This window comes from Anomaloglossus baeobatrachus, chromosome 9 (assembly GCF_048569485.1).
Source record: "Anomaloglossus baeobatrachus isolate aAnoBae1 chromosome 9, aAnoBae1.hap1, whole genome shotgun sequence".
Taxonomy (NCBI): Eukaryota; Metazoa; Chordata; class Amphibia; order Anura; family Aromobatidae; genus Anomaloglossus; species Anomaloglossus baeobatrachus.
Genome location: NC_134361.1, coordinates 218,163,498 through 218,190,442, shown reverse-complemented (window position 1 = coordinate 218,190,442; position 26,945 = coordinate 218,163,498). Strand labels below are relative to the sequence as shown.

Below are 26,945 nucleotides of genomic sequence, written 5' to 3'. Positions count from 1 at the left end.
CCTCTCTCTCCTCCCTTTCACACTTCACTTCCCTCCTTTCAACTGACACTTCTCACTTCCCCTCTACCAACCCCCCAAGTGGGTGGCCCTATTCCCTTCAGGCCCCCCAATGGTGTGTCTGGTGGGTGTGGTGCAAAGTGTTCCTAGGGTTTTGACTGGCTCTGATCTTAGCAACACCAAAGAACAGGAATCCGTAACCAAGGAGGATGTGGATACTGTGCAGAAGGGCAGATTGCACAATACCCTGTGACGACCTGATAGGCCAGGGCGTCACATTCCCCCTTGGTTAAACGTAGCCAGGAAGTATTGTCACGAGGATACAGGAGTATGGCAGGCTCACTCGCGTAAGAAGCTCATGTGTGAAAAGCAGAAAACCTAATGTCGTTGGGTTGTTGCAGAAGTCACCATGCTGAAGTGTTTGTGGCTTGGGCCAATAGATATCCATTCTATGCTCTGTCGCTATAGGGTGCTCATGTCTTCCAAGTATCCCGAGGGAGTAACGGGACGGGTAGAGTTTAACGAGGATGGAGATAGGAAATTTGCTAATTACAGCATCATGAACCTGCAGAACCGGAAACTCGTCCAAGTCGGTATATTCAACGGCAGCCATGTGAGTCGGGGCAATGGGGGGCATTTGGCAAAAATATATAAATACGAAAAATCTGTTTGATTTATTTTTCATCGATAATTTTACTTATTTATTTTCTCTTTTTTTTATTTTCCTTTTATTCTATTATATTGTCATGAAAAAATGTCTTTGTTGTAAATTTTTGCTTTTCAGTTTTCAGTGATTTTTCCTTTATACTTCCCAAATAAGATGCCAATACCTTTTTGTTGCACTGTCCAATGGGACTTTAGTTGATTGAGTTAATTTTTATATTTTTTTTTATTTTTTTTTTAGATTATGCAGAATGATAGAAAAATAATTTGGCCGGGTGGTGAAACAGAGAAACCGCAAGGTTACAAAATGTCAACGAATTTGAAGGTAAAAGTTCTTATTTTTGTTGGTTAATTTTCCAATCGCAACGTCACTGAGCTGTAGAAAAAAAAAAAAATTACTGTGTCGCCCAGGGATAGGGGGTACTCAGAACCGGGCCAAGGGGTCGCTTTTGAAGGTATCACGGTGGCGTGACCCGGTCTGTGATCCCAGGCACCACAACAAAAGGTGCATTATATACAGGGGAGATTTGGTAATCTATGTTCCGTGACGCCACCCGTGCTGTGCGGTGAGGTAATGGAGCACCGACGCTGCCGGTCACAGGATCCCGGGGATGGTAATGGGCAGCAAGGTGGTGATTTCCCTCCACGGGTAGGGTGTTGATGTCCCGGGACCCCGGTGTGATGGATTGGGGAGTAACGGGTGCAGTCCACGGCTTGGACCGGGTGGTGCAGGAGTACTCACAGTATAAGGCAATAACTGACACGAGTCCCAGAATTAACCAAGTTGCTGGTAACTGGTGCCCACGGCTGCTGTGAGGATGGGTGTGTAATTCGGGTGTTTTTCTCCTGCCTGGTGTCTGTGTCTGCTCCGTACACAGGAAGCGGCTGGCCTATTCCTGAGGCCCTCACTGCCACTTCTCCTAGCCACACACAGGGGCTGCTTCCAGACCATTCTCCTCCTGCAGACTGACTGAAACTACACTCTGCTCTTTCTAAGCTCCTCTCTCCCCCTCCCGTTTTTCTGAGGAGGGGGCGAGTGGGGCCTGATTGGCCAGTGTGTATTGGTGTGGGAAACTCCCCAAGGGAGAGTGAGCTCTGCACCATAAAGATGTATGCAGACCTCTGTGACACCCTGGTTTTGCCAGGGCGGCAAATTACTATTACGGTTAATTATGTTTATTATGTCCAAAAATGAGTGGTTTACATCTTCGAGGGACTCCAGTTAAAATTTATACACTGTATTTATGCCATTTTTTTTACTGCTTTTCCCCACAGATAGTGACCATTCATCAGGAACCCTTTGTGTATGTGAAGCCGGCTTTGCCGGACGGGTCCTGTAAGGAAGAATATGCCATAACTGGGGACCTGATCAAAAAGGTGCCATGTTTAGGACCCAATGACACCATTCCAGGTAGAGGATTTTGACAGGGAGTGGATTGGACTCTCTCTATATCGTTATGCTCTATTCTTATCCCCGTCCTCCTTTTATTAGGTCGCCCCACCGTGCCCCAATGCTGTTACGGCTTCTGTATCGACTTATTACTCAAACTCGCCAAAGAGATGAACTTCAATTACGAGTTTCACCTGGTGGCGGACGGAAAATTTGGTACCCAGGAGCGGGTGAGTTGTCATGAAAGTCATAGACCAATTAGTAACCGCAATGTATATATATTCCCCATTCTAGCCAATGAAATTGAGTCATGAATGGGGAGAGGCTTATTAAAATTTGCCCCAAAATTAAATTAAGACTTTTAAAATTTTCTTTACCAAAAATGTTAGGAAGGAGGCCCATGATCGGTAACACCAAGGGCCTAGATCATGCCATAAACACCTCTTTAATCCCATATGACCATGCCACTTCTTTTTTAAAGTCATATTCTACACTTATCAAGTCAAAAGTGGGGTATACAGAGACCCACATACAACTGTAAGATGACCTTCCCTTAGGGGCACCCTTAAGTAAAGTATTAGGACCTGTATGGACCCCTGGTTGAATGAGTTGCAATGATAGTCAATGTACCTGTTAAGGCTCTCACAGGGTGGGCAGATTCTTTAAGCCCAAGGTCCAGGTGGGCAACGGTGCAGCAAAGGGGAGACCGTTTCTGAAAGCCTCAGGCAGAAGAGTAGCTGAGAAACTGGAATCTGCAGACAGATTGCAGAGGTATCAGAAGCTGCAAGCAGACAGGAGATGTCTTGGAAACAGCAGAAAGGTTGCAGAGGTAACAAAAGCCGCAAGCAGACAGGAGACGTCCTGGAGACCTCAGACAGGTTGCAGAGGTACTAAAAGCCGCAAGCAGACAGGAGACGTCTTGGAAACAGCAGAAAGGTTGCAGAGGTACTAAAAGCCGCAAGCAGACAGGAGATGTCTTGGAAACAGCAGAAAGGTTGCAGAGGTACTAAAAGCCGCAAGCAGACAGGAGACGTCTTGGAGACCTCAGACAGGTTGCAGAGGTACTAAAAGCCACAAGCAGAGAGGAGATGTCCTGATGATATGATAGGTTTTCAGAGGTTACAAGAAGTCACAGGCAGACAAGAGACATACTGGAAACCTCAGTCAGGTTGCAGAGGTGCTAAACGCCGCAGGCAGACAAGAGAGGTCCTGGAAACCTCAGACAGGTTGCAGAGGTGCTAGAAGCCGTAGGCATACAAAAGATGTCCTGGAGACCTCAGACAGGTTGCAGAGGTGCTAAAAGTCGCAGGCATACAAGAGATGTCCTGGAGACCTCAGTCAGGTTGCAGAGGTGCTAGAAGCCGCAGGCATACAAGAGACGTACTGGAGACCTCAGTCAGGTTGCAGAGGTGCTAGAAGCCGCAGGCATACAAGAGACGTCCTGGAGACCTCAGACAGGCTGCAGAGGTGCTAGAAGCTGCAAGCAGACAGGAGACGTCCTGGAGACCTCAGACAGGCTGCAGAGGTGCTAGAAGCCGCAGGCATACAAGACATGTCCTGGAGACCTCAGACAGGTTGCAGAGGTGCTAGAAGCTGCAGGTAGACAGGAGATGTCCTGGAGACCTCAGACAGGTTGCAGAGGTACTAAAAGCCGCAAGCAGAGAGGAGATGTCCTGATGATATGATAGGTTTTCAGAGGTTACAAGAAGTCACAGGCAGACAAGAGACATACTGGAAACCTCAGTCAGGTTGCAGAGGTGCTAAACGCCGCAGGCAGACAAGAGAGGTCCTGGAGACCTCAGACAGGTTGCAGAGGTGCTAGAAGCCGTAGGCATACAAAAGATGTCCTGGAGACCTCAGACAGGTTGCAGAGGTGCTAGAAGTCGCAGGCATACAAGAGACGTCCTGGAGACCTCAGTCAGGTTGCAGAGGTGCTAGAAGCCGCAGGCATACAAGAGACGTCCTGGAGACCTCAGACAGGCTGCAGAGGTGCTAGAAGCCGCAGGTAGACAGGAGATGTCCTGGAGACCTCAGACAGGTTGCAGAGGTGCTAGAAGCTGCAGGCATACAAGACATGTCCTGGAGACCTCAGACAGGTTGCAGAGGTGCTAGAAGCCGCAGGTAGACAGGAGATGTCCTGGAGACCTCAGACAGGTTGCAGAGGTGCTAGAAGCCGCAGGCATACAAGAGACGTCCTTGAGACCTCAGACAGGTTACAGAGATACTTGAAGCCGCAAGCAGACAGGAGACATCCTGGAGACTGCAAATAGGTTGAAGAGGTACTAGAAGCTGCAGGCAAACAGAAGACATCCTGGATACCTCAATCAGGTTGCAGAGGTGCTGGATCCACAGGCAGACAGGAGACATCTTGGAAACCGCAGACAGGTTGCAGAGCTAATAGGAGACATCGTAAAGACTGCAGACAGGTTGCAGAGGTACTGGAAGCCGCAGGCACACGAGACATCCTGAAGACCATAGACAGGTAGCGGTGTACAGGCAAGCTAAAAGTCTTAGGAACACTAAAGTCTTAATACCAAGACAGAGGTGTGTGTATTGGAAGACTTTATATAGGCCTAGAAAGTTCAACACATGGGGCATGATGGTCTACTTGCAAAGGCCGACGTGGAGAAGAAGAAAGTTTAGCGGACTGAGCAGAACCAGACCCAGGACAGGTGTGTGTAAATATTTACCACGTGGGCATTCGGGCATAGACTGGCAGACCATGCAGGCATTGGGTCTACGCGAGTGCATTTACTACAAATCCCGTACAAAGTAGCTGACCCTGCAGGCCGGGTGGGACGACATGCCGCCGGCTCATCCACTTGTCAGATTACGTGCAGCTGCTGGAGAATTAATCTGAGATAATACCTGACAAATTCACTTTGCCTCTTACACTCTTTTGCTGTCAGATGTTCCTAATCTTATAAACTTGCACTTGTAATAATCATCTTAGATTAATCTGATAAGAGGGTCCGGAACCGAGAATAATGCGCGTTCATCGTTTTATTGCAGGTTAATAACAGTAATAAGAAAGAATGGAACGGGATGATGGGCGAGCTACTGAGCGGCCAAGCTGACATGATCGTCGCCCCGCTGACCATCAACAACGAGCGCGCTCAGTACATCGAATTCTCCAAACCGTTCAAGTACCAGGGGCTGACCATCCTGGTGAAAAAGGTACGTGGGGTAGAAGAAGGTGCTGTCCTGGAGGCTTGTACAATACCTCAATGATTTGTCAACTCTTCCGAGAATGTTGGGCGTCTCTCCTCTTCCGGGGGCCGCCAGGTGGACACCTCTTTGTAAGATCCGTATGCCCATCTCCATGTGTATTGGGGCGACCCATTAAAGGGGTTTTCTAGGACAGGGTAACTAAAGTTCATAGACTTTGCATGGTGTAGATTGTTTACGTAATGAGCAGAATGCCAAAAGAAAAAATAAATCTAGACCAAAACAAGTCTATCTAGCTACGGAGTGAAGCATGACTTCTTTTCTAGGGTAAAACAAGCAAAGTATTCAGATAAAATGCAAAAAATCTAAAAGTTAAAATGCACAATAGAAAATGCACTTTAGCCTAAACATCGACCTTCAAGAATCCTACGAAGAGAATACAAGGGTTTTCCAGGACTTTCATATTTAGGAAAAGGTCATCAGTATCTAATCAGTGGAGGTCCTACACCCGGTACCCTCAATGGTCAGCTGTTATCAGGGCCTGCAAGGGCCGGAGGTAGACAGCACGTCCGTACACTGTGTAGTGGTCGTTCTCAGGTACTGCAGCTCAGCTCCTATTGAAGTGAACATGATTTGAGCTGCAGTACCTGAAAACGCCCACTACATGGTGTGGAGAGCTTCATACACTGTGCATTGCCGGGAACTTCCCAATTCATTTATTGAGATCATCATTGGAAGGGAACAAATACAGTGATATACCTGTCATGATTCATACAGGGCTCTGCCATTTCTGAGCTGGTGCATGTATCCTGCCTCCGAGGTTTAGGCCTCTTCAATCTGGCCTCGTTCTGGGGGTCATGCCGCCATATCTTGGTGCTGCTGCATCTGTGACACCACCAGTGATATTTCCGGCTCTGCTGTGTGCTCCATTCCTGTGAGAAGTTCTCAGTTTCTTATCCTGCTACCCGGTACTGTGTGTCCTCACCTCTGTTCCCCTTGCCCAACCTGATCTCCATCCCTCCTGCCCAACCTGACCTCACCTCCATTCCCCCAACGTGACCTGACCTCCGCTCCTCCTGCCCAACCTGACCTACATCCCTCCTGCCCAACCTGACCTCACCTCTATTCCCCCAACGTGACCTGACCTCCATTCCCCCGATCTGTTTCTCCTGCCCATCCGTACCTCTGTGTCCTCCGATCCTGTTCCGTGTCCTCCACTACGTTACCAGTACTTACTTGCTCTCCCGGTATCCGACCTCGGCTCTGTTCTTTGACTTTGGATAGTTTCCTCCTCGGTACAGACGTGACATCCCGGCATAGACCCTGACTGATCACTATCCCTGCTCTTGTGTTAGCGACCTCTAGTGGACTTCTGTCTAACTACACTCAGGAGTTCTTTTCCTACCTGAGTCCCTGTGCCCCCTAGTGATAGCTTGACAATACCTGTAATATTTTTAGATGTCTAATACCATACAAGGCCCACATAACGATGCCACAGAGAGAATACATAACAGTGCCGCACACTGCCAACATCACAGTGCCATACAATGCTCAAATATTAATGCTATACAGTGGGTGATGTCAATGTCATGTTAAACCACGACTATTTGATTATGATTATCCAAATGTTCTTCACACATGGTAAAGTTGTGAGTTGTTACATGGAACATATTGGTATAACCTGGGTATATTCTGTATATAATTATATATGTACAGCCGGTACAACCTGGGCATCTCCTGTATATAATTATATATGTACAGCCGGTATAACCTGGGCATCTCCTGTATATAATTATATATGTACAGCCGGTATAACCCGGGCATCTCCTGTATATAATTATATATATACAGCCGGTATAACCTGGGCATCTCCTGTATATAATTATATATGTACAGCCGGTATAACCTGGGCATCTCCTGTATATAATTATATATGTACAGCTGGTATAACCCGGGCATCTCCTGTATATAATTATATATGTACAGCCGGTATAACCTGGGCATCTCCTGTATATAATTATATATGTACAGCCGGTATAACCCGGGCATCTCCTGTATATAATTATATATGTACAGCTGGTATAACCTGGGCATCTCCTGTATATAATTATATATGTACAGCCGGTATAACCTGGGCATCTCCTGTATATAATTATATATGTACAGCTGGCATAACCTGGGCATCTCCTGTATATAATTATATATGTACACCCGGTATAACCTGGGTATCTCCTGTATATAATTATATATGTACAGCTGGTATAACCCGGGCATCTCCTGTATATAATTATATATGTACAGCCGGTATAACCTGGGCATCTCCTGTATATAATTATATATGTACAGCTGGTATAACCTGGGCATCTCCTGTATATAATTATATATGTACAGCCGGTATAATCTGGGCATCTGTATATAATTATATATGTACAGCTGGTATAACCCGGGCATCTCCTGTATATAATTATATATGTACAGCCGGTACAACCTGGGCATCTCCTGTATATAATTATATATGTACAGCCGGTATAACCTGGGCATCTCCTGTATATAATTATATATGTACAGCTGGTATAACCCGGGCATCTCCTGTATATAATTATATATGTACAGCCGGTATAACCTGGGCATTTCCTGTATATAATTATATATGTACAGCCGGTATAACCTGGGCATCTCCTGTATATAATTATATATGTACAGCTGGTATAACCCGGGCATCTCCTGTATATAATTATATATGTACAGCCGGTATAACCTGGGCATCTCCTGTATATAATTATATATGTACAGCTGGTATAACCTGGGCATCTCCTGTATATAATTATATATGTACAGCCGGTATAACCTGGGCATCTGTATATAATTATATATGTACAGCTGGTATAACCCGGGCATCTCCTGTATATAATTATATATGTACAGCCGGTACAACCTGGACATCTCCTGTATATAATTATATATGTACAGCCGGTATAACCTGGGCATCTCCTGTATATAATTATATATGTACAGCCGGTATAACCTGGGCATCTCCTGTATATAATTATATATGTACAGCTGGTATAACCTGGGCATCTCCTGTATATAATTATATATGTACAGCTGGTATAACCCGGGCATCTCCTGTATATAATTATATATGTACAGCTGGTATAACCTGGGCATCTCCTGTATATAATTATATATGTACAGCCGATATAACCTGGGCATCTCCTGTATATAATTATATATGTACAGCTGGTATAACCTGGGCATCTCCTGTATATAATTATATATGTACAGCCGGTATAACCCGGGCATCCCCTGTATATAATTATATATGTACAGCTGGTATAACCTGGGCATCTCCTGTATATAATTATATATGTACAGATGGTATAACCTGGGCATCTCCTGTATATAATTATATATGAACAGCTGGTTTAACCTGGGCATCTCCTGTATATAATTATATATGTACAGCTGGTATACCCGGGCATCTCCTGTATATAATTATATATGTACAGCTGGTATAACCTGGGCATCTCCTGTATATAATTATATATGTACAGCCGGTATAACCCGGGATCTCCTGTATATAATTATATATGTACAGCCGGTATAACCCGGGATCTCCTGTATATAATTATATATGTACAGCCGGTATAACCCGGGATCTCCTGTATATAATTATATATGTACAGCTGGTATAACCCGGGCATCTCCTGTATATAATTATATATGTACAGCTGGTATAACCCGGGCATCTCCTGTATATAATTATATATGTACAGCCGGTATAACCTGGGCATCTCCTGTATATAATTATATATGTACAACTGTCACGCTCCCCGGGTCCTCACCCCCGTCCCCCGGCTCACCTGCCACGCTCTCCGCTCCCCAGTCACCGGATTCCGTCCGTCCCAGGGCTCCGGGCCCCCGATCCCGGCGCCCGACAGCTTCCCTGGACCTGGCCGGCTCCCCTGCGTCCTCCTCGCAGCCTCCTTCCCTGGCTTCTGGCACCCGGGCGGCGCGCATGCGCATTAGGGCGCGCGCGCGGTCACTGACCCTTTCTTAAAGGGCCAGCGTCCATTAACAGGAAATGAGGTTGCACAGGTACAGGGTATATAAGGGGTCATTGTCCAAGGGGGCGGGGCCTGATCTTCGTGTTCCCTGAGCTAGGAGTCAGGTCTCCTGGTGTTACTGTGCTCGTACTCACCTATCTCTCTTTGTAGAGCCGTGCCTGCTTCGCCATCCAGTCTGCCGTGTCCTGATCCCCGCACGCTGTCCGTCTGCCATCTGACAGTCCGTACCATCCCGGATCCCTGCGGTGACCCGTCATCTTGCTCCAGAGGTTCCGGACCCCGCCTGATATCACCTCGGCCTCCGAACCTGAGCTACGTCACCAAGACCACCTTCTGTGACTCCGTGGTCCCTGGGACTCCTCCGCTGCCTTCACTTGCACGGACTGTTCTACTGCCCATCAGTGCTTCAGCTGCCGGACTCCCTACCACCATCTCAGAGAGTTCGGTCCAGTGGATCCACCTCCTGGGTCTGCCCGACCGCCCGGCCGTGACAGTAAGATCAGGCCATGGATCCCGCTGCAGCACTATTGGCCCTGCAAGAGGAACTCCAACGCCAGCGTGAAGTCCAGACCCGCATGCTGCAATTTATGACCTCCGTGGACACCCGCCTGTACACGTTACAAGCATCCATGACGCCTGCGGCACCCAGGTCCTCCAATGGACAATCCACGGCTCCCGCACCAGTGGCAGCCTCGTCGGGTGCTTCCCAACTCCGGTTGGCTTCACCACCTCGTTATTCTGGAGATCCCAAGACCTGCAGGGGCTTCATCAACCAATGTTCCCTTCATTTCACGCAGCTGCCACATCTATTCGCCTCCGACCAAGCCAAGGTCGCCTTTATAATGTCCCACCTAGAGGGCGAGGCACTGGCGTGGATGAACCCCTTGTGGGAGAAGGAGGACCCTGTGACCAAGAACCTTCGAGAGTTCCTGCAGGCCTTTCGCAGTACCTTTGACGAGCCGGGACGCGCCTCTGCGTCTGCTTCATCACTTCTCCGCCTACGTCAAGGAACACTGACGGTGGGCCAATACGCCATCCGTTTCCGCACTTTGGCTTCTGAACTCGGGTGGAATAATGAGGCCCTGACAGCCGCCTTCTGGGAGGGACTCTCGAGTCGCATCAAAGATGAGTTGGCGGGTCGTGACTTGCCCTCCACCCTAGATGCCCTGATTGCCCTGGCTACTCGAGTGGACATTCGTTTTCAGGAGCGCTCTAAAGAGCTGTCTCGTGAGAGACGACCGGTACGGCATTCCTCACCTCCCCAGAAGCCCTCCGCACCTCAGTCATCAACAGCTGGGATTCCCGTCCACGAGCCTATGCAGATTGACCGAGTACGACAGTCTGAACAGCGTCGAGCAGAGCGGCTCGCCAAGGGCCTCTGCTTTTACTGCGGAGAGGGCACACACCTGCTACGCGCCTGTCCAGAGAGGCCGGGAAACTCCAAAGCCTAGGGTTGGTAGGAGAGGCCACCCTAGGTGCTGGGACTCTCTCAGACCCGGTTATGTGGACTGTGCAAGTGTCAACGGGAGAGACACGGTTCACGGCTGAGGCATACCTCGATTCCGGGGCAGCAGGCAATTTCATTCAGCAGGCCACGGTGGACAAGTACCAGCTGCCTGTTACTCCACTTGACAAACCCCTCGTGATAGCCTCTGTGGATGGGAGACCCCTCTCTGATACCATCTCCTGGGTCACCAGACCGGTCGAACTACGTATCGGTGCCCTGCACACCGAGAACATCTCTCTCTACGTCCTTCCACACATGTCCCATCAAATCCTGCTGGGACTTCCCTGGTTGCGGACACACGAACCCTCAGTCAGCTGGGGTACTGGCGAAATCACCCGATGGGGCCCTTCTTGTCATGAGAAGTGTCTGAAGTCCATACCACACATCCGACGACCTCCGGTTCCAGAGAACCTACCGGAACTGCCCTCGGCCTATTGGTCCTTCGCAGACGTTTTCGACAAGAAGGAGTCTGAGGTACTTCCGCCACACCGTCCCTACGATTGTGCCATCGACCTGCTCCCAGGAACAACACCACCTCGAGGACGGATATATCCGTTGTCCCCAGCCGAAACCAGGGCCATGTCTACCTACATCACAGAGAGCCTGGCTAAGGGATTCATCCGGAGATCCTCCTCTCCTGCGGGAGCGGGCTTCTTCTTCGTTAAGAAGAAAGAGGGTGACCTACGCCCCTGCATCGACTACCGGGGTCTGAATCAGATCACCGTAAAGAACAAGTACCCTCTGCCGCTCATCCCCGAATTGTTCGACCGGCTCAGAGGAGCCCGTGTGTTCACCAAACTGGATCTTCGGGGTGCTTACAACCTAGTTCGTATCCGCTCTGGGGACGAATGGAAGACCGCGTTTAATACTCGCGATGGGCACTATGAATACTGCGTGATGCCCTTCGGCCTATGTAATGCACCAGCAGTCTTCCAAGAATTGGTGAACGACATCTTCCGGGACCTCCTCTACGTCTGTGTAGTAGTGTATCTGGATGACATCCTTATCTACTCTCCGGACCTCCAGACCCACAGAGAGAACGTCCAGCTGGTCCTACAACGACTGAGAGAGAATCGTCTATACGCCAAATATGAGAAGTGTGTCTTTGAGCAGTCTTCTCTCCCTTTCCTGGGATACATCATCTCGGGTACTGGACTGCAAATGGATCCTAAGAAGGTGTCCTCCATACTCAACTGGCCTCCCCCTTCTGGACTAAAGGCAATCCAACGGTTCCTGGGATTTGCCAACTACTACCGCCAGTTCATCCCTCACTTCTCTGCCCTGACTGCTCCTCTCTCCGCTTTGACCAAAAAGGAGGCTAATCCAAAGGACTGGTCACCTGCGGCCGACGCCGCGTTTTGCTCACTGAAGCGAGCATTTGCCTCCGCTCCTGTACTCCACCGTCCGGAGTTAAACCGCCAGTTCACCTTGGAGGTGGATGCCTCCTCCTCGGGAGCCGGAGCAGTGCTCATGCAAAAGTCCTCCTCCGGGAAGATGGTTACATGCGGTTTCTTCTCCAAGAGCTTCTCTGCACCTGAACGTAATTACACCATCGGTGACCGAGAACTATTGGCGGTCAAACTGGCTCTGGAGGAATGGCGCTACCTCCTGGAAGGAGCAGTGTACCCCGTGATTATCTACACGGACCACAAGAACCTGGAATACCTACGGTCCGCTCAGCGACTGAACCCACGGCAAGCCAGGTGGTCCTTATTCTTTGCCAGGTTCGACTTCCAGCTCCATTTCCGACCCGCAGACAAGAATGTACGTGCGGATGCCTTGTCTAGGTCTTTCATGCCCATGGAGCAGGAGGAAGAGACTACCCAGCCTATCATCCCTCCGAGCAAGATTATTCCGGTGGCCCCTGTCACCCTGGCCCAGATACCGCCCGGAAAGACCTATGTCTCTGAGACTGACAGGCAAAAGGTGTTACACTGGGGTCATGCCTCGAAAACAGCCGGTCATGCAGGCCAGAAGAGAACATGGGGTGCGATTGTACGCCATTATTGGTGGCCATCCCTTCGCACGGACGTCGCTGCTTTTGTCTCTGCCTGCTCCTCTTGTGCCAGGAACAAGACGCCCAAACACCTGCCCTATGGCCGTCTTCTGCCTCTGCCGATACCCACAATTCCGTGGCAACACATAGCGATGGATTTTATTACGGACTTGCCATTATCCTCTGGACACACAGTCATATGGGTCGTGGTGGACCGGTTCTCCAAAATGGCTCACTTCGTCCCTATGGCTGGACTGCCCTCTGCTCAGGAACTCGCGGAAGCCTATATACATCACATCTTCCGCTTGCATGGTTTCCCATCCCACATCGTGTCCGACCGAGGAACTCAGTTTACCTCCCGCTTCTGGAGGGCGCTCTGCAAACATCTGGGTGTGACTCTGGACTTTTCTTCTGCTTACCATCCTCAGTCTAATGGCCAAGTGGAGAGGGTCAATCAAATCTTGACCTCCTTCTTACGTCACTACGTCAACGCCCATCACGACGACTGGTCCACGCTTCTACCTTGGGCTGAATTCTCACATAACCACCACATCAGTGAGTCGTCCTCCAAATCTCCCTTCCATGTAGTTTACGGACTTCAACCCTCCGTCCCGTTGCCTATATCCCCTTCATCGGATGTTCCGGCTGCTGATTCTGCAGTTCGTGACTTTGCTACCATTTGGGACTCTGTCAAAGCGTCCCTTGGGCGCGCTTCCCAGCGGATGAAGAAACACGCTGACAAGAGACGTCTGGATCCTCCGTGTTTCTCTCCTGGTGACCTGGTCTGGCTTGCTTCCCAGTACATCCGATTGAAGATACCTTCCTACAAGCTGGGTCCTCGCTACATCGGGCCGTTTGAGGTCCTCAGCAAGATCAATGAGGTATCCTACAAGCTACAGCTCCCGGCCACGATGAGGATACCCAACTCCTTCCACGTCTCTCTGCTCAAGCCGGTTGTCCTTGGTCCCTTCTCCGCTGCTGCCAGTCCGGCCCCTCCTCCTATTGCCGATGATGACATCTATGCGGTAAGGGATATCGTGGCCATGAAGACCGTACGAGGTCGACAGTTCTTCCTGGTGGACTGGGAAGGGTATGGTCCTGAGGATAGGTCTTGGGAGCCCAGGGAGAACGTGGGCACTCCTCTTATCCGTGCCTTCATGTCCCGGTTGCGGGGAGGGGGGCGTGGGGGGGGGGGGTACTGTCACGCTCCCCGGGTCCTCACCCCCGTCCCCCGGCTCACCTGCCACGCTCTCCGCTCCCCAGTCACCGGATTCCGTCCGTCCCAGGGCTCCGGGCCCCCGATCCCGGCGCCCGACAGCTTCCCTGGACCTGGCCGGCTCCCCTGCGTCCTCCTCGCAGCCTCCTTCCCTGGCTTCTGGCACCCGGGCGGCGCGCATGCGCATTAGGGCGCGCGCGCGGTCACTGACCCTTTCTTAAAGGGCCAGCGTCCATTAACAGGAAATGAGGTTGCACAGGTACAGGGTATATAAGGGGTCATTGTCCAAGGGGGCGGGGCCTGATCTTCGTGTTCCCTGAGCTAGGAGTCAGGTCTCCTGGTGTTACTGTGCTCGTACTCACCTATCTCTCTTTGTAGAGCCGTGCCTGCTTCGCCATCCAGTCTGCCGTGTCCTGATCCCCGCACGCTGTCCGTCTGCCATCTGACAGTCCGTACCATCCCGGATCCCTGCGGTGACCCGTCATCTTGCTCCAGAGGTTCCGGACCCCGCCTGATATCACCTCGGCCTCCGAACCTGAGCTACGTCACCAAGACCACCTTCTGTGACTCCGTGGTCCCTGGGACTCCTCCGCTGCCTTCACTTGCACGGACTGTTCTACTGCCCATCAGTGCTTCAGCTGCCGGACTCCCTACCACCATCTCAGAGAGTTCGGTCCAGTGGATCCACCTCCTGGGTCTGCCCGACCGCCCGGCCGTGACAACAGCCGGTATAACCCGGGCATCTCCTGTATATAATTATATATGTACAGCCGGTATAACCTGGGCATCTCCTGTATATAATTATATATGTACAGCTGGTATAACCTGGGCATCTCCTGTATATAATGATATATGCACAGCCGGTATAACCTGGGCATCTCCTGTATATAATTATATATGTACAGCCGGTATAACCTGGGCATCTCCTGTATATAATTATATATGCACAGCTGGTATAACCTGGGCATCTCCTGCATATAATTATATATGTACAGCTGGTATAACCTGGGTATCTCTTGTATATAATTATATATGTACAGCCGGTATAACCCGGGCATCTCCTGCATATAATTATATATGTACAGCTGGTATAACCTGGGCATCTCCTGCATATAATTATATATGTACAGCTGGTATAACCTGGGTATCTCTTGTATATAATTATATATGTACAGCTGGTATAACCCGGGCATCTCCTGCATATAATTATATATGTACAGCTGGTATAACCTGGGCATCTCCTGCATATAATTATATATGTACAGCTGGTATAACCTGGGTATCTCTTGTATATAATTATATATGTACAGCTGGTATAACCTCAGTATCTTTTATATATGTGTAGCATTATATATAATAACTATGACTTGTGCTGTTACAGGAAATCCCCAGGAGTACGCTGGACTCATTTATGCAGCCTTTCCAGAGTACTCTATGGCTCCTGGTCGGCCTTTCTGTACATGTGGTGGCCGTTATGTTGTATTTATTGGATCGGTTCAGGTCAGTACAGCACGATTTTATACTTTATTTTATGTTAAAGACATAATCAATGCTTCCTATTTATTTACCTCTTCCGATAATGTCATGATGATTCCGTAGGTGTTGAGCTCTACATGAACCTCATATATGGCCTTCAGTTCTCAGGATCCCCATTCATCTGAATATCATGTTCTATATGTATCTGGGTTGCATGCCCCGACTTACCCAACGTAAACCTTTTCCTTCCAGTCCATTTGGCCGTTTCAAGGTGAACACTGAGGAGGAAGAAGAGGACGCCCTGACACTGTCTTCTGCCATGTGGTTCTCCTGGGGTGTCCTGCTGAACTCTGGAATTGGAGAAGGTGACTTTAATATATGTGATATAAGTGGATATATTATATATTAGCTGTACTCCCCGGCTTCACCCGGGTTAATAACTGCTGTTAACAAAATAGAATGTATTAACAAAAATGTATTCTGCACACAAAAACCACAAAACATATAGATAGAAATGTAATTATTAAAAGGCAAAAACTAAGCTAATAGAAGCATTTCCCAACATATATTTCATCACCACAGATATTCCACACAGATTTAACTAAATTGGCCAAGTAATGTGCTCCGTCTGTCTCTTTCCAGATCTGTCTCTTTCCAGGTCTGTCTCTTTCCTCATCTGTCTCTTTCCTTGTCTGCCTCTTTTCTCGTCTGCCTCTTTCCTTGTCTGCCTCTTTCCCCGTCTGTCTCTTTCCAGGTCTGTCTCTGTCTGTCTCTTTCACCGTTTGTCTCTGTCTGTCTCTTTCCCTGTCTGTCTCTTTCACCGTTTGTCTCTTGTCTGTCTCTTTCCTTGTCTGTCTCTATCTCTCTGTCTCTTTCCCTGCCTGTCTCTATCTCTCTGTCTCTTTACTGTCTGTCTCTCTGTCTGTCTCTTTATCTCTCTCTATCTCTTTGTCTGTCTGTCTCTTTTCCTGTCTATCTCTGACTGTCTCTGTCTCTTTCTCTGTCTGTCTCAATCTCTTTCCCTGTCTATCTATCTCTGTCACTTTCCCTGTCTGTCTCTTTCCCTCTCTTTCTCTGTCTGTCTCTTTCCGTCTGTCTCTTTCTCTGTGTCTGTCTCTTTACCTGTCTTTGTCTGTCTCTTACCCTGTCTGTGTCTGCCTCTTTCCCTGTCTGTGTCTGCCTCTTTCCCTGGCTGCATTGTGACACGCCAACATTCCATATAAGGGCGTGGCTGCGCATTCTTCTGAAGTTCTGTCTGCACTGTGGCTCCCAGCTCCATTCGTTTTAATGGAGGCAGGTTTTTTGGTGAATAACTGTAAAGCACGGGGTTACAATTTCCCCTCAAAACATAGCCTATGACGCTCTCGGGGTCCAGACGTGTGAGTGTGCAAAATTTTGTATCTGTAGCTGCGACGGTGCAGATGCCAATCCCGGACATACATACATACACACACACACACACACAGCTTTATATATTAGATTTCCTCTGCGTAGCTCATTATCGCCTCTACTACCTAGAGGTCTACTGCCATTATCAATGTGACGCAATTACCCAGTGCGTGATATAAGGAAAAAATCAGCTCCTCCTTTACAATATTGTACTATTTTACCACCTTTGGGAACCAGGAGCCATGCCTGTCGGGGACTATCAATGTGGCCGTATTCTGAGTTATATCATATTTAGCTTTGGGACCCCCTGGACCTCTAAATTTCTTGCTGATAAAGTGAGTCCCAGCACTTGGTCATTAATTAATAAAGAAATAACTATAGTCCTACAATAAATGATCTTGGCGGCCATGAATGTTTATTTCCCAGGACAGAGTGCAGAATTAATTACCTGCAATCACCCCTGCATTATATAAGCACTACATTAATGACGGGTAATCGGCTTCATCAGATCCCCCAATTAGGAACAGAAGCAAAATGATCGCGATAAATTAAATGTTCCCATGACGGTGATTGATGACGTCTTCTTTCGCAGGGGCGCCGAGAAGCTTCTCCGCTCGGATCCTGGGGATGGTGTGGGCTGGATTTGCTATGATCATCGTTGCCTCTTACACTGCTAACCTGGCTGCCTTCCTGGTGCTGGACAGGCCGGAGGAAAGGATAACGGGGATCAATGACCCCCGGGTGAGTAAAAGGACACAAAAATTAGACGCTAGGATAACAAAACAACAATCGATAACCAATAAAGCATTCAATGGTGGGTGCACTAAGTATAATCCAATGTGGGTGCACTAAGTATAATCCAATGGTGGGTGCACTAAGTATAATCCAATGTGGGTGCACTAAATATAATCCAATGTGGGTGCACTAAGTATAATCCAATGGTGGGTGCACTAAGTATAATCCAATGGTGGGTGTACTGAGCCTGATCCAATGGTGGGTGCACTAAGTATAATCCAATGGTGGGTGTACTGAGCCTGATCCAATGGTGGGTGTACTAAATATAATCCAATGGTGGGTGCACTGAGCCAGATCCAATGGTGGGTGCACTGAACCTAATCCAATGGTGGGTGCACTGAGCCTGATCCAATGGCGAGTGCACTGAGCCTGATCCAATGGTGGGTGCACTGAGCCTGATCCAATGGCGGGTGCACTGAGCCTGATCCAATGGTGGGTGCACTGAACCTAATCCAATGGTGGGTGCACTGAGCCTGATCCAATGGTGGGTGTACTAAGTATAATCCAATGGAGGGTGCACTGAGCCTGATCCAATGGTGGGTGCACTGAGCCTGATCCAATGGAGGGTACACTGAGCCTGATCCAATGGAGGGTGCACTGAGCCTGATCCAATGGTGGGTGCACTGAGCCTGATCCAATGGAGGGTGCACTGAGCCTGGTCCAATGGTGGGTGCACTGAGCCTGATCCAATGGTGGGTGCACTGAGCCTGATCCAATGGTGGGTGCACTGAACCTAATCCAATGGTGGGTGCACTGAACCTAATCCAATGGTGGGTGCACTGAGCCTGATCCAATGGCGGGTGCACTGAGCCTGATCCAATGGTGGGTGCACTGAACCTAATCCAATCGTGGGTGCACTGAACTTAATCCAATGGCGGGTGCACTGAGCCTGATCCAATGGTGGGTGCACTGAACCTAATCCAATGGTGGGTGCACTGAGCCTGATCCAATGGTGGTTGCACTGTGCCTGATCCAATGTTGGGTGCACTGGGCCTGATCCAATGTTGGGTGCACTGGGCCTGATCCAATGTTGGGTGCACTGGGCCTGATACAATGTTGGGTGCACTGGGCCTGATACAATGTTGGGTGCACTGAGCCTGATCCAATGTTAGGTGCACTGGGCCTGATACAATGTTGGGTACAGTGAAGGGCCGTGGGGCCTGTATGTAGAGATGAGCTTGTCACTGCCTGATACAGGACATCAGATGGGAGCGGCTGAAATATTGAACGCCAGGTACGGCACAACGTGACTGCCGATCAGATCATTGTCTCTTCATCGGAATATGTACGGGAAGGGAAATCCTACCAGTAAGCCATAGATTTCCACTAGAGGTGAGACATTGGACTTCAGAGCATCTCTCCTTCTGGAGAACCCAACACGACCATACATCACATGGAGACCCAGTCAACAAGCGGCTAAAAATGGAGCTCAGGTCGAGCATGTGAACCCCTGCTCCATTCAATATGGGGTTGCCAAGACCGTTGGGACCTCCAGCGATCTCCAGATTGCAGTCGGACCCCCAGCAATCAGTTGCTTATCCATTATTATTTCACATTTTTTTATGTATATCTTTGATTGTTTATTTCGGCAGCTTCGTAACCCCAGCGACAAGTTCATCTACGCCACGGTCAAGCAGAGCTCAGTGGACATTTACTTTAGGAGACAGGTGGAGCTGAGCACGATGTATCGGCACATGGAGAAACATAACTACGAGAGCGCGGCCGAAGCCATACAAGCAGTGCGGGATAAGTAAGTACATCCCTCTCTATCTCACCTCGCAGTGGTCCTGCCAGAAACCTGTTGACACAAGTAAACTACGAGAAATCCGGCTAAGAATACCGATAATAATGTGGAATGTAAGCGGACAGCATTGCTCGCTGAGGTTATTGTCGGGCTCTTACAGGAATGCATGACAATATGTGATAGGATGACATAGTGGTCATGTCTACCTGTGTCCCCTAGGGGGCACTGAATCCTATAATTGCGGTATATAATGCCCTGCCTAGTCTCTCATGAAATTTACAATCTGAATTAAGCCAATAGATGTTATAGGTGTCTGATTTTGATAATCTTGGTAGATAAGATGATATTGTACCGCCCCCGTGTCAGCGGCCGAGCCGCTCGGATCTGGAACCGCGGTGGCTCGAGGGGTCTCCGGACCTGGGGGTTCGTGTGGACACTCGAGTGTGAAAAGGGGAGTCTGTACAGGGGAGTTAGAAGTTCGTGACGCCAACCACGGTGCGTGGTAATGTGGAGTACCACCGCTGCTGTTGGGGAACCCAGTGGCGGTGGTATGGCAGCAAGATGTTTAACCCCTCCGTTAGTAGGGGGTTGAGCCCCGGGGCCTGGTGGTGGTGGTGGTGAAGGGGGTGTCGTTGGGAGGAGGAAAGGGGTTTTTCTGTGTACTCACTCAGTCCAAAAATACTGACACCGACAGCTTGTAAACCAGAATTCTGAGCACCTCTGCAGCAGGGAGGGAGCACGTGTGGATCCGTGCCCTTGGTGTTTCTTGTTAGCCTGTGGCCTTTTCCTTGGCACTGTCTTTACTGGTTGGCCCCATATGGCTAACGGAGTGAGCTTGCTCTCAGGGTTCATGCTTGGGATTTGGTGGACTGTACTTTGGGAAAAGTCCTATCCCCTCGTTGCGCTAGTAGTCCGATTTGGGAGAGGGTGAGGGATGAATCTTGAAGGCATCACCCCCGTCGGGTAAATTATTAGGACGCTTGAAGCTACTTCCCGGCCTAGGGTCCACGTACCCCGTCGTGCCCTGGCCACTGCCCGGAGATGGCTCAAGGCCGCCGGCTGCCCTCCTCGGCACGTCCGTGCCCCTTGACACGATCCCCTGCGACCGGGGTTCCAGCTCCTACTAGGCCCAGACCAACGTCTGCCACCTAGTATTTACAAGGAGCCCAGCTCCTGACCTCCTCTCTCTTTCACCTCCAAAACAACACTCCTCTTTTCACTTTCTTCACTTTCCCCTACCAACCCCCCAAGTGGGCGGCCCTATTCCCTTCAGGCCCCCCAATGGTGTGTCTGGTGGGTGTGGTGTAAAGTGTTCCTAGGGTTTTGACTGGCTCTGATCTTAGCAACACCAAAGGACCAGGATCCGTAACCAAGGAGGATGCGGATACTGTGCAGAAGGCAGATTGCACAATACCCTGTGACGACCTGATAGGCCAGGGCGTCACAATATTAGGGAATGCAAATACTGTAAATGTAATGATGGTGCTTGCTACATAGAGGGCTTGTTACAGATTTTGCATTGGACCAGAGAAAGGGGCAGTCTGCCGAAAACAAGTTATCATCTCTGTTATGGGAGTAGGAGAGCTGGGACCCCTCGACTGAATGGTGTACTTTTATCCCCATTAGAATGGAGCAGTAATGCACAGAATCAATGGGGGTCTCAACAGCCAGACCCCCAGCAGTCTTGTGCATCGGAGGTAAAATAAGTATTGAACACGTCACCAAGTTGCTAAGTAAATATATTTCTAAAAGATGCAATTGTCATGAACGTCTCACCAGATGTCAATAACAACCCATCCAATCCACACAGGCAAAGAAATCAAACCAGAGATGTCCATAAATTTAATGATGTGTAATAATGAGAAATTACACAGGGGAAAAAGTATAGAAAATATGAAGAAAGAGAGGTGCAAAAAGCCATGAAAGTCATGACACCAGCTGAAATCTATTAATTAGAAAGCAATCCTGCCACTTAGGAAAAAATAATATCAGCTGGTTCAACTGATGGACTGTAAAAAGGTGTCTTATTACCAAGGTGCCTCACAAAAAACATCTCATGATGGGTAAAACCAGTGAGCTGTCTCAAAACCTTCACAATTTTATTTTAGCAAAACATACTGATGGCATTAGTTACAAAACAATTTCTAAATTACTGAAGGTTCCAGTGAGCACTATTGGGGCCACAATCCGGAAGTGGAAAGAACATCATTTCACCATAAATCGTGCATGATCAGATACTCCCTGCAACATTTCAGACAGAGGAGTGAATATAAGTATCAGAAGAGTTGTCCAAGAGCCAAGGACACCTGTGGAGAGTGACAGAAAAACCTGGAGTCAGCAGGTACAATTACTTCACAGAAAATAAGTAATGCACTCCCCCTCCATGGCCTGTATGCACGCTCCTGTATGCACGCTCACCACTCAGGACTCCATTGCGGAACAAAAAGCATGGTCAAGCTCGTTTAAAGTTTACTCAACGACAAAGATCCCAAACACACTGCCAAGGAAACTCTCAACTGGATTCAGAGAAAGAAAATAAATCTGCTAGAATGGATCACCAGAGCTGAATCCAATAGAAAATGTATGGAAGGAACTAAAGCTGAGAGCTCATGGAAGAAGCCTGGACCTGCAGGATGTGAGGAGTGTGTGTGTGGAAGAATGGGCCAAAATCCACCTGAGCAATGCAGGCGACTAGTGTCTCCATACAGGATGTGAAGAGTGTGTGTGCGGAAGAATGGGCCAAAATCCACCTGAGCAATGCAGGTGACTAGTGTCTCCATACAGGATGTGAGGAGTGTATGTGGAAGAATGGGCCAAAATCCACCTGAGCAATGCAGGTGACTAGTGTCTCCATACAGGATGTGAAGAGTGTGTGTGCGGAAGAATGGGCCAAAATCCACCTGAGCAATGCAGGTGACTAGTGTCTCCATACAGGATGTGAGGAGTGTATGTGGAAGAATGGACCAAAATCCACCTGAGCAATGCAGGTGACTAGTGTCTCCATACAGGATGTGAGGAGTGTGTGTGGAAGAATGGACCAAAACCCACCTGAGCAATGCAGGCGACTAGTGTCTCCATACAGGATGTGAGGAGTGTGTGTGGAAGAATGGTCCAAAATCCACCTGAGCAATGCAGGTGACTAGTGTCTCCATACAGGATGTGAGGAGTGTGTGTGGAAGAATGGACCAAAATCCACCTGAGCAATGCAGGCGACTAGTGTCTCCATACAGGATGTGAGGAGTGTGTGCGGAAGAATGGGCCAAAACCCACCTGAGCAATGCAGGTGACTAGTGTCTCCATACAGGATGTGAGGAGTGTATGTGGAAGAATGGACCAAAACCCACCTGAGCAATGCAGGTGACTAGTGTCTCCATACAGGATGTGAGGAGTGTATGTGGAAGAATGGACCAAAAACCACCTGAGCAATGCAGGCGACTAGTGTCTCCATACAGGATGTGAGGAGTGTGTGCGGAAGAATGGGCCAAAACCCACCTGAGCAATGCAGGTGACTAGTGTCTCCATACAGGATGTGAGGAGTGTATGTGGAAGAATGGACCAAAACCCACCTGAGCAATGCAGGTGACTAGTGTCTCCATACAGGATGTGAGGAGTGTGTGTGGAAGAATGGTCCAAAACCCACCTGAGCAATGCAGGTGACTAGTGTCTCCATACAGGATGTGAGGAGTGTGTGTGGAAGAATGGACCAAAATCCACCTGAGCAATGCAGGCGACTAGTGTCTCCATACAGGATGTGAGGAGTGTGTGTGGAAGAATGGACCAAAACCCACCTGAGCAATGCAGGCGACTAGTGTCTCCATACAGGATGTGAGGAGTGTGTGTGGAAGAATGGACCAAAACCCACCTGAGCAATGCAGGCGACTAGTGTCTCCATACAGGATGTGAAGAGTGTGTGTGGAAGAATGGGCCAAAATCTACCTGAGCAATGCAGGCGACTAGTGTCTCCATACAAAATGTGAGGAGTGTGTGTGGAAGAATGGGCCAAATTCCCACCTGAGCTATGCAGGCGACTAGTGTCTCCATACAGGATGTGAGGAGTGTGTGTGGAAGAATGGGCGAAAATCCCACCTGAGCAATGCAGGTGACTAGTGTCTCCATACAGGATGTGAGGAGTGTGTGTGGAAGAATGGACCAAAATCCACCTGAGCAATGCAGGCGACTAGTGTCTCCATACAAGATGTGAGGAGTGTGTGTGGAAGAATGGACCAAAATCCACCTGAGCAATGCAGGCGACTAGTGTCTCCATACAGGATGTGAGGAGTGTGTGTGGAAGAATGGGCCAAAATCCCACCTGAGCAATGCAGGTGACTAGTGTCTCCATACAGGATGTGAGGAGTGTGTGTGGAAGAATGGACCAAAATCCACCTGAGCAATGCAGGCGACTAGTGTCTCCATACAAGATGTGAGGAGTGTGTGTGGAAGAATGGACCAAAATCCACCTGAGCAATGCAGGCGACTAGTGTCTCCATACAGGATGTGAGGAGTGTGTGTGGAAGAATGGACCAAAATCCACCTGAGCAATGCAGGCGACTAGTGTCTCCATACAAGATGTGAGGAGTGTGTGTGGAAGAATAGGCCAAAATCCACCTGAGCAATGCAGGCGACTAGTGTCTCCATACAAAATGTGAGGAGTGTGTGTGGAAGAATGGGCCAAATTCCCACCTGAGCTATGCAGGCGACTAGTGTCTCCATACAAAATGTGAGGAGTGTGTGTGGAAGAATGGTCCAAAATCCCACCTGAGCAATGCAGGCGACTAGTGTCTCCATACAGGATCTGAGGAGTGTGTGTGGAAGAATGGACAAAAATCCACCTGAGCAATGCAGGTGACCAGTGTCTCCATACAGGATGTGAGGAGTGTGTGCGGAAGAATGGTCCAAAACCCACCTGAGCAATTCAGGTGACTAGTCTCTCCATACAGGATGTGAGGAGTGTATGTGGAAGAATGGGCCAAAATCCACCTGAGCAATGCAGGCGACTAGTGTCTCCATACAGGATGTGAGGAGTGTGTGTGCGGAAGAATGGGCCAAAATCCACCTGAGCAATGCAGGTGACTAGTGTCTCCATACAGGATGTGAGGAGTGTGTGTGGAAGAATGGGCCAAAATCCACCTGAACAATGCAGGCGACCAGTGTCTCCATACAGGATGTGAGGAGTTTGTGTGGAAGAATGGACAAACTCCACCTGAGCTATGCAGGCGACTAGTGTCTCCATACAGGATGTGAGGAGTGTGTGTGGAAGAATGGTCCAAAATCCACCTGAGCAATGCAGGTGACTAGTGTCTCCATACAGGATGTGAGGAGTGTGTGTGGAAGAATGGGCCAAAATCCACCTGAGCAATGCAGGCGACTAGTGTCTCCATACAAGATGTGAGGAGTGTGTGCGGAAGAATGGACCAAAATCCACCTGAGCAATGCAGGCGACTAGTATCTCCATACAGGATGTGAGGAGTGTGTGTGGAAGAATGGGCCAAAATCCCACCTGAGCAATGCAGGCGACTAGTGTCTCCATACAGGATGTGAGGAGTGTGTGTGGAAGAATGGACCAAAACCCACCTGAGCAATGCAGGCGACTAGTGTCTCCATACAGGATGTGAGGAGTGTGTGTGGAAGAATGGGCCAAAATCCACCTGAGCAATGCAGGCGACTAGTGTCTCCATACAGGATGTGAGGAGTGTGTGCGGAAGAATGGGCCAAAACCCACCTGAGCAATGCAGGTGACTAGTGTCTCCATACAGGATGTGAGGAGTGTGTGTGGAAGAATGGACCAAAATCCACCTGAGCAATGCAGGCGACTAGTGTCTCCATACAGGATGTGAGGAGTGTGTGCGGAAGAATGGGCCAAAACCCACCTGAGCAATGCAGGTGACTAGTGTCTCCATACAGGATGTGAGGAGTGTATGTGGAAGAATGGACCAAAACCCACCTGAGCAATGCAGGTGACTAGTGTCTCCATACAGGATGTGAGGAGTGTATGTGGAAGAATGGACCAAAACCCACCTGAGAAATGCAGGCGACTAGTGTCTCCATACAGGATGTGAGGAGTGTATGTGGAAGAATGGACCAAAACCCACCTGAGCAATGCAGGTGACTAGTGTCTCCATACAGGATGTGAGGAGTGTGTGTGGAAGAATGGTCCAAAACCCACCTGAGCAATGCAGGTGACTAGTGTCTCCATACAGGATGTGAGGAGTGTGTGTGGAAGAATGGACCAAAACCCACCTGAGCAATGTAGGCGACTAGTGTCTCCATACAGGATGTGAGGAGTGTGTGTGGAAGAATGGACCAAAACCCACCTGAGCAATGCAGGCGACTAGTGTCTCCATACAGGATGTGAAGAGTGTGTGTGGAAGAATGGGCCAAAATCTACCTGAGCAATGCAGGCGACTAGTGTCTCCATACAAAATGTGAGGAGTGTGTGTGGAAGAATGGGCCAAATTCCCACCTGAGCTATGCAGGCGACTAGTGTCTCCATACAGGATGTGAGGAGTGTGTGTGGAAGAATGGGCCAAAATCCCACCTGAGCAATGCAGGTGACTAGTGTCTCCATACAGGATGTGAGGAGTGTGTGTGGAAGAATGGACCAAAATCCACCTGAGCAATGCAGGCGACTAGTGTCTCCATACAAGATGTGAGGAGTGTGTGTGGAAGAATGGACCAAAATCCACCTGAGCAATGCAGGCGACTAGTGTCTCCATACAGGATGTGAGGAGTGTGTGTGGAAGAATGGGCCAAAATCCCACCTGAGCAATGCAGGTGACTAGTGTCTCCATACAGGATGTGAGGAGTGTGTGTGGAAGAATGGACCAAAATCCCACCTGAGCAATGCAGGCGACTAGTGTCTCCATACAGGATGTGAGGAGTGTGTGTGGAAGAATGGACCAAAATCCACCTGAGCAATGCAGGCGACTAGTGTCTCCATACAAGATGTGAGGAGTGTGTGTGGAAGAATAGGCCAAAATCCACCTGAGCAATGCAGGCGACTAGTGTCTCCATACAAAATGTGAGGAGTGTGTGTGGAAGAATGGGCCAAATTCCCACCTGAGCTATGCAGGCGACTAGTGTCTCCATACAAAATGTGAGGAGTGTGTGTGGAAGAATGGTCCAAAATCCCACCTGAGCAATGCAGGCGACTAGTGTCTCCATACAGGATCTGAGGAGTGTGTGTGGAAGAATGGAAAAAAATCCACCTGAGCAATGCAGGCGACTAGTGTCTCCATACAGGATGTGAGGAGTGTGTGTGGAAGAATGGGCCAAATTCCCACCTGAGCTATGCAGGCGACTAGTGTCTCCATACAGGATGTGAGGAGTGTGTGTGGAAGAATGGGCCAAAATCCCACCTGAGCTATGCAGGCGACTAGTGTCTCCATACAGGATGTGAGGAGTGTATGTGGAAGAATGGACCAAAATCCACCTGAGCAATGCAGGCGACTAGTGTCTCCATACAGGATGTGAGGAGTGTGTGTGGAAGAATGGACCAAAATCCACCTGAGCAATGCAGGCGACTAGTGTCTCCATACAA

At 49.1% G+C, this 26,945-nt stretch overlaps 1 protein-coding gene across 10 annotated transcripts in view; it reads left to right on the top strand.

Annotated features, from left to right (window-relative positions):
* GRIN1 (glutamate ionotropic receptor NMDA type subunit 1) overlaps positions 1-26,945 on the top strand; it is a 130,677-nt gene that overhangs the window by 60,572 nt on the left and 43,160 nt on the right. For all 10 annotated transcript variants that reach the window (XM_075324520.1, XM_075324517.1, XM_075324518.1 and 7 more), the window contains 9 exons: positions 466-610; positions 902-985; positions 1,936-2,071; positions 2,153-2,280; positions 5,063-5,227; positions 15,386-15,504; positions 15,733-15,845; positions 17,462-17,610; positions 19,257-19,414. In XM_075324520.1, coding sequence (XP_075180635.1) covers positions 466-610; positions 902-985; positions 1,936-2,071; positions 2,153-2,280; positions 5,063-5,227; positions 15,386-15,504; positions 15,733-15,845; positions 17,462-17,610; positions 19,257-19,414 — 1,197 coding nt within the window. The remainder of the gene's footprint in view (positions 1-465; positions 611-901; positions 986-1,935; positions 2,072-2,152; positions 2,281-5,062; positions 5,228-15,385; positions 15,505-15,732; positions 15,846-17,461; positions 17,611-19,256; positions 19,415-26,945) is intronic.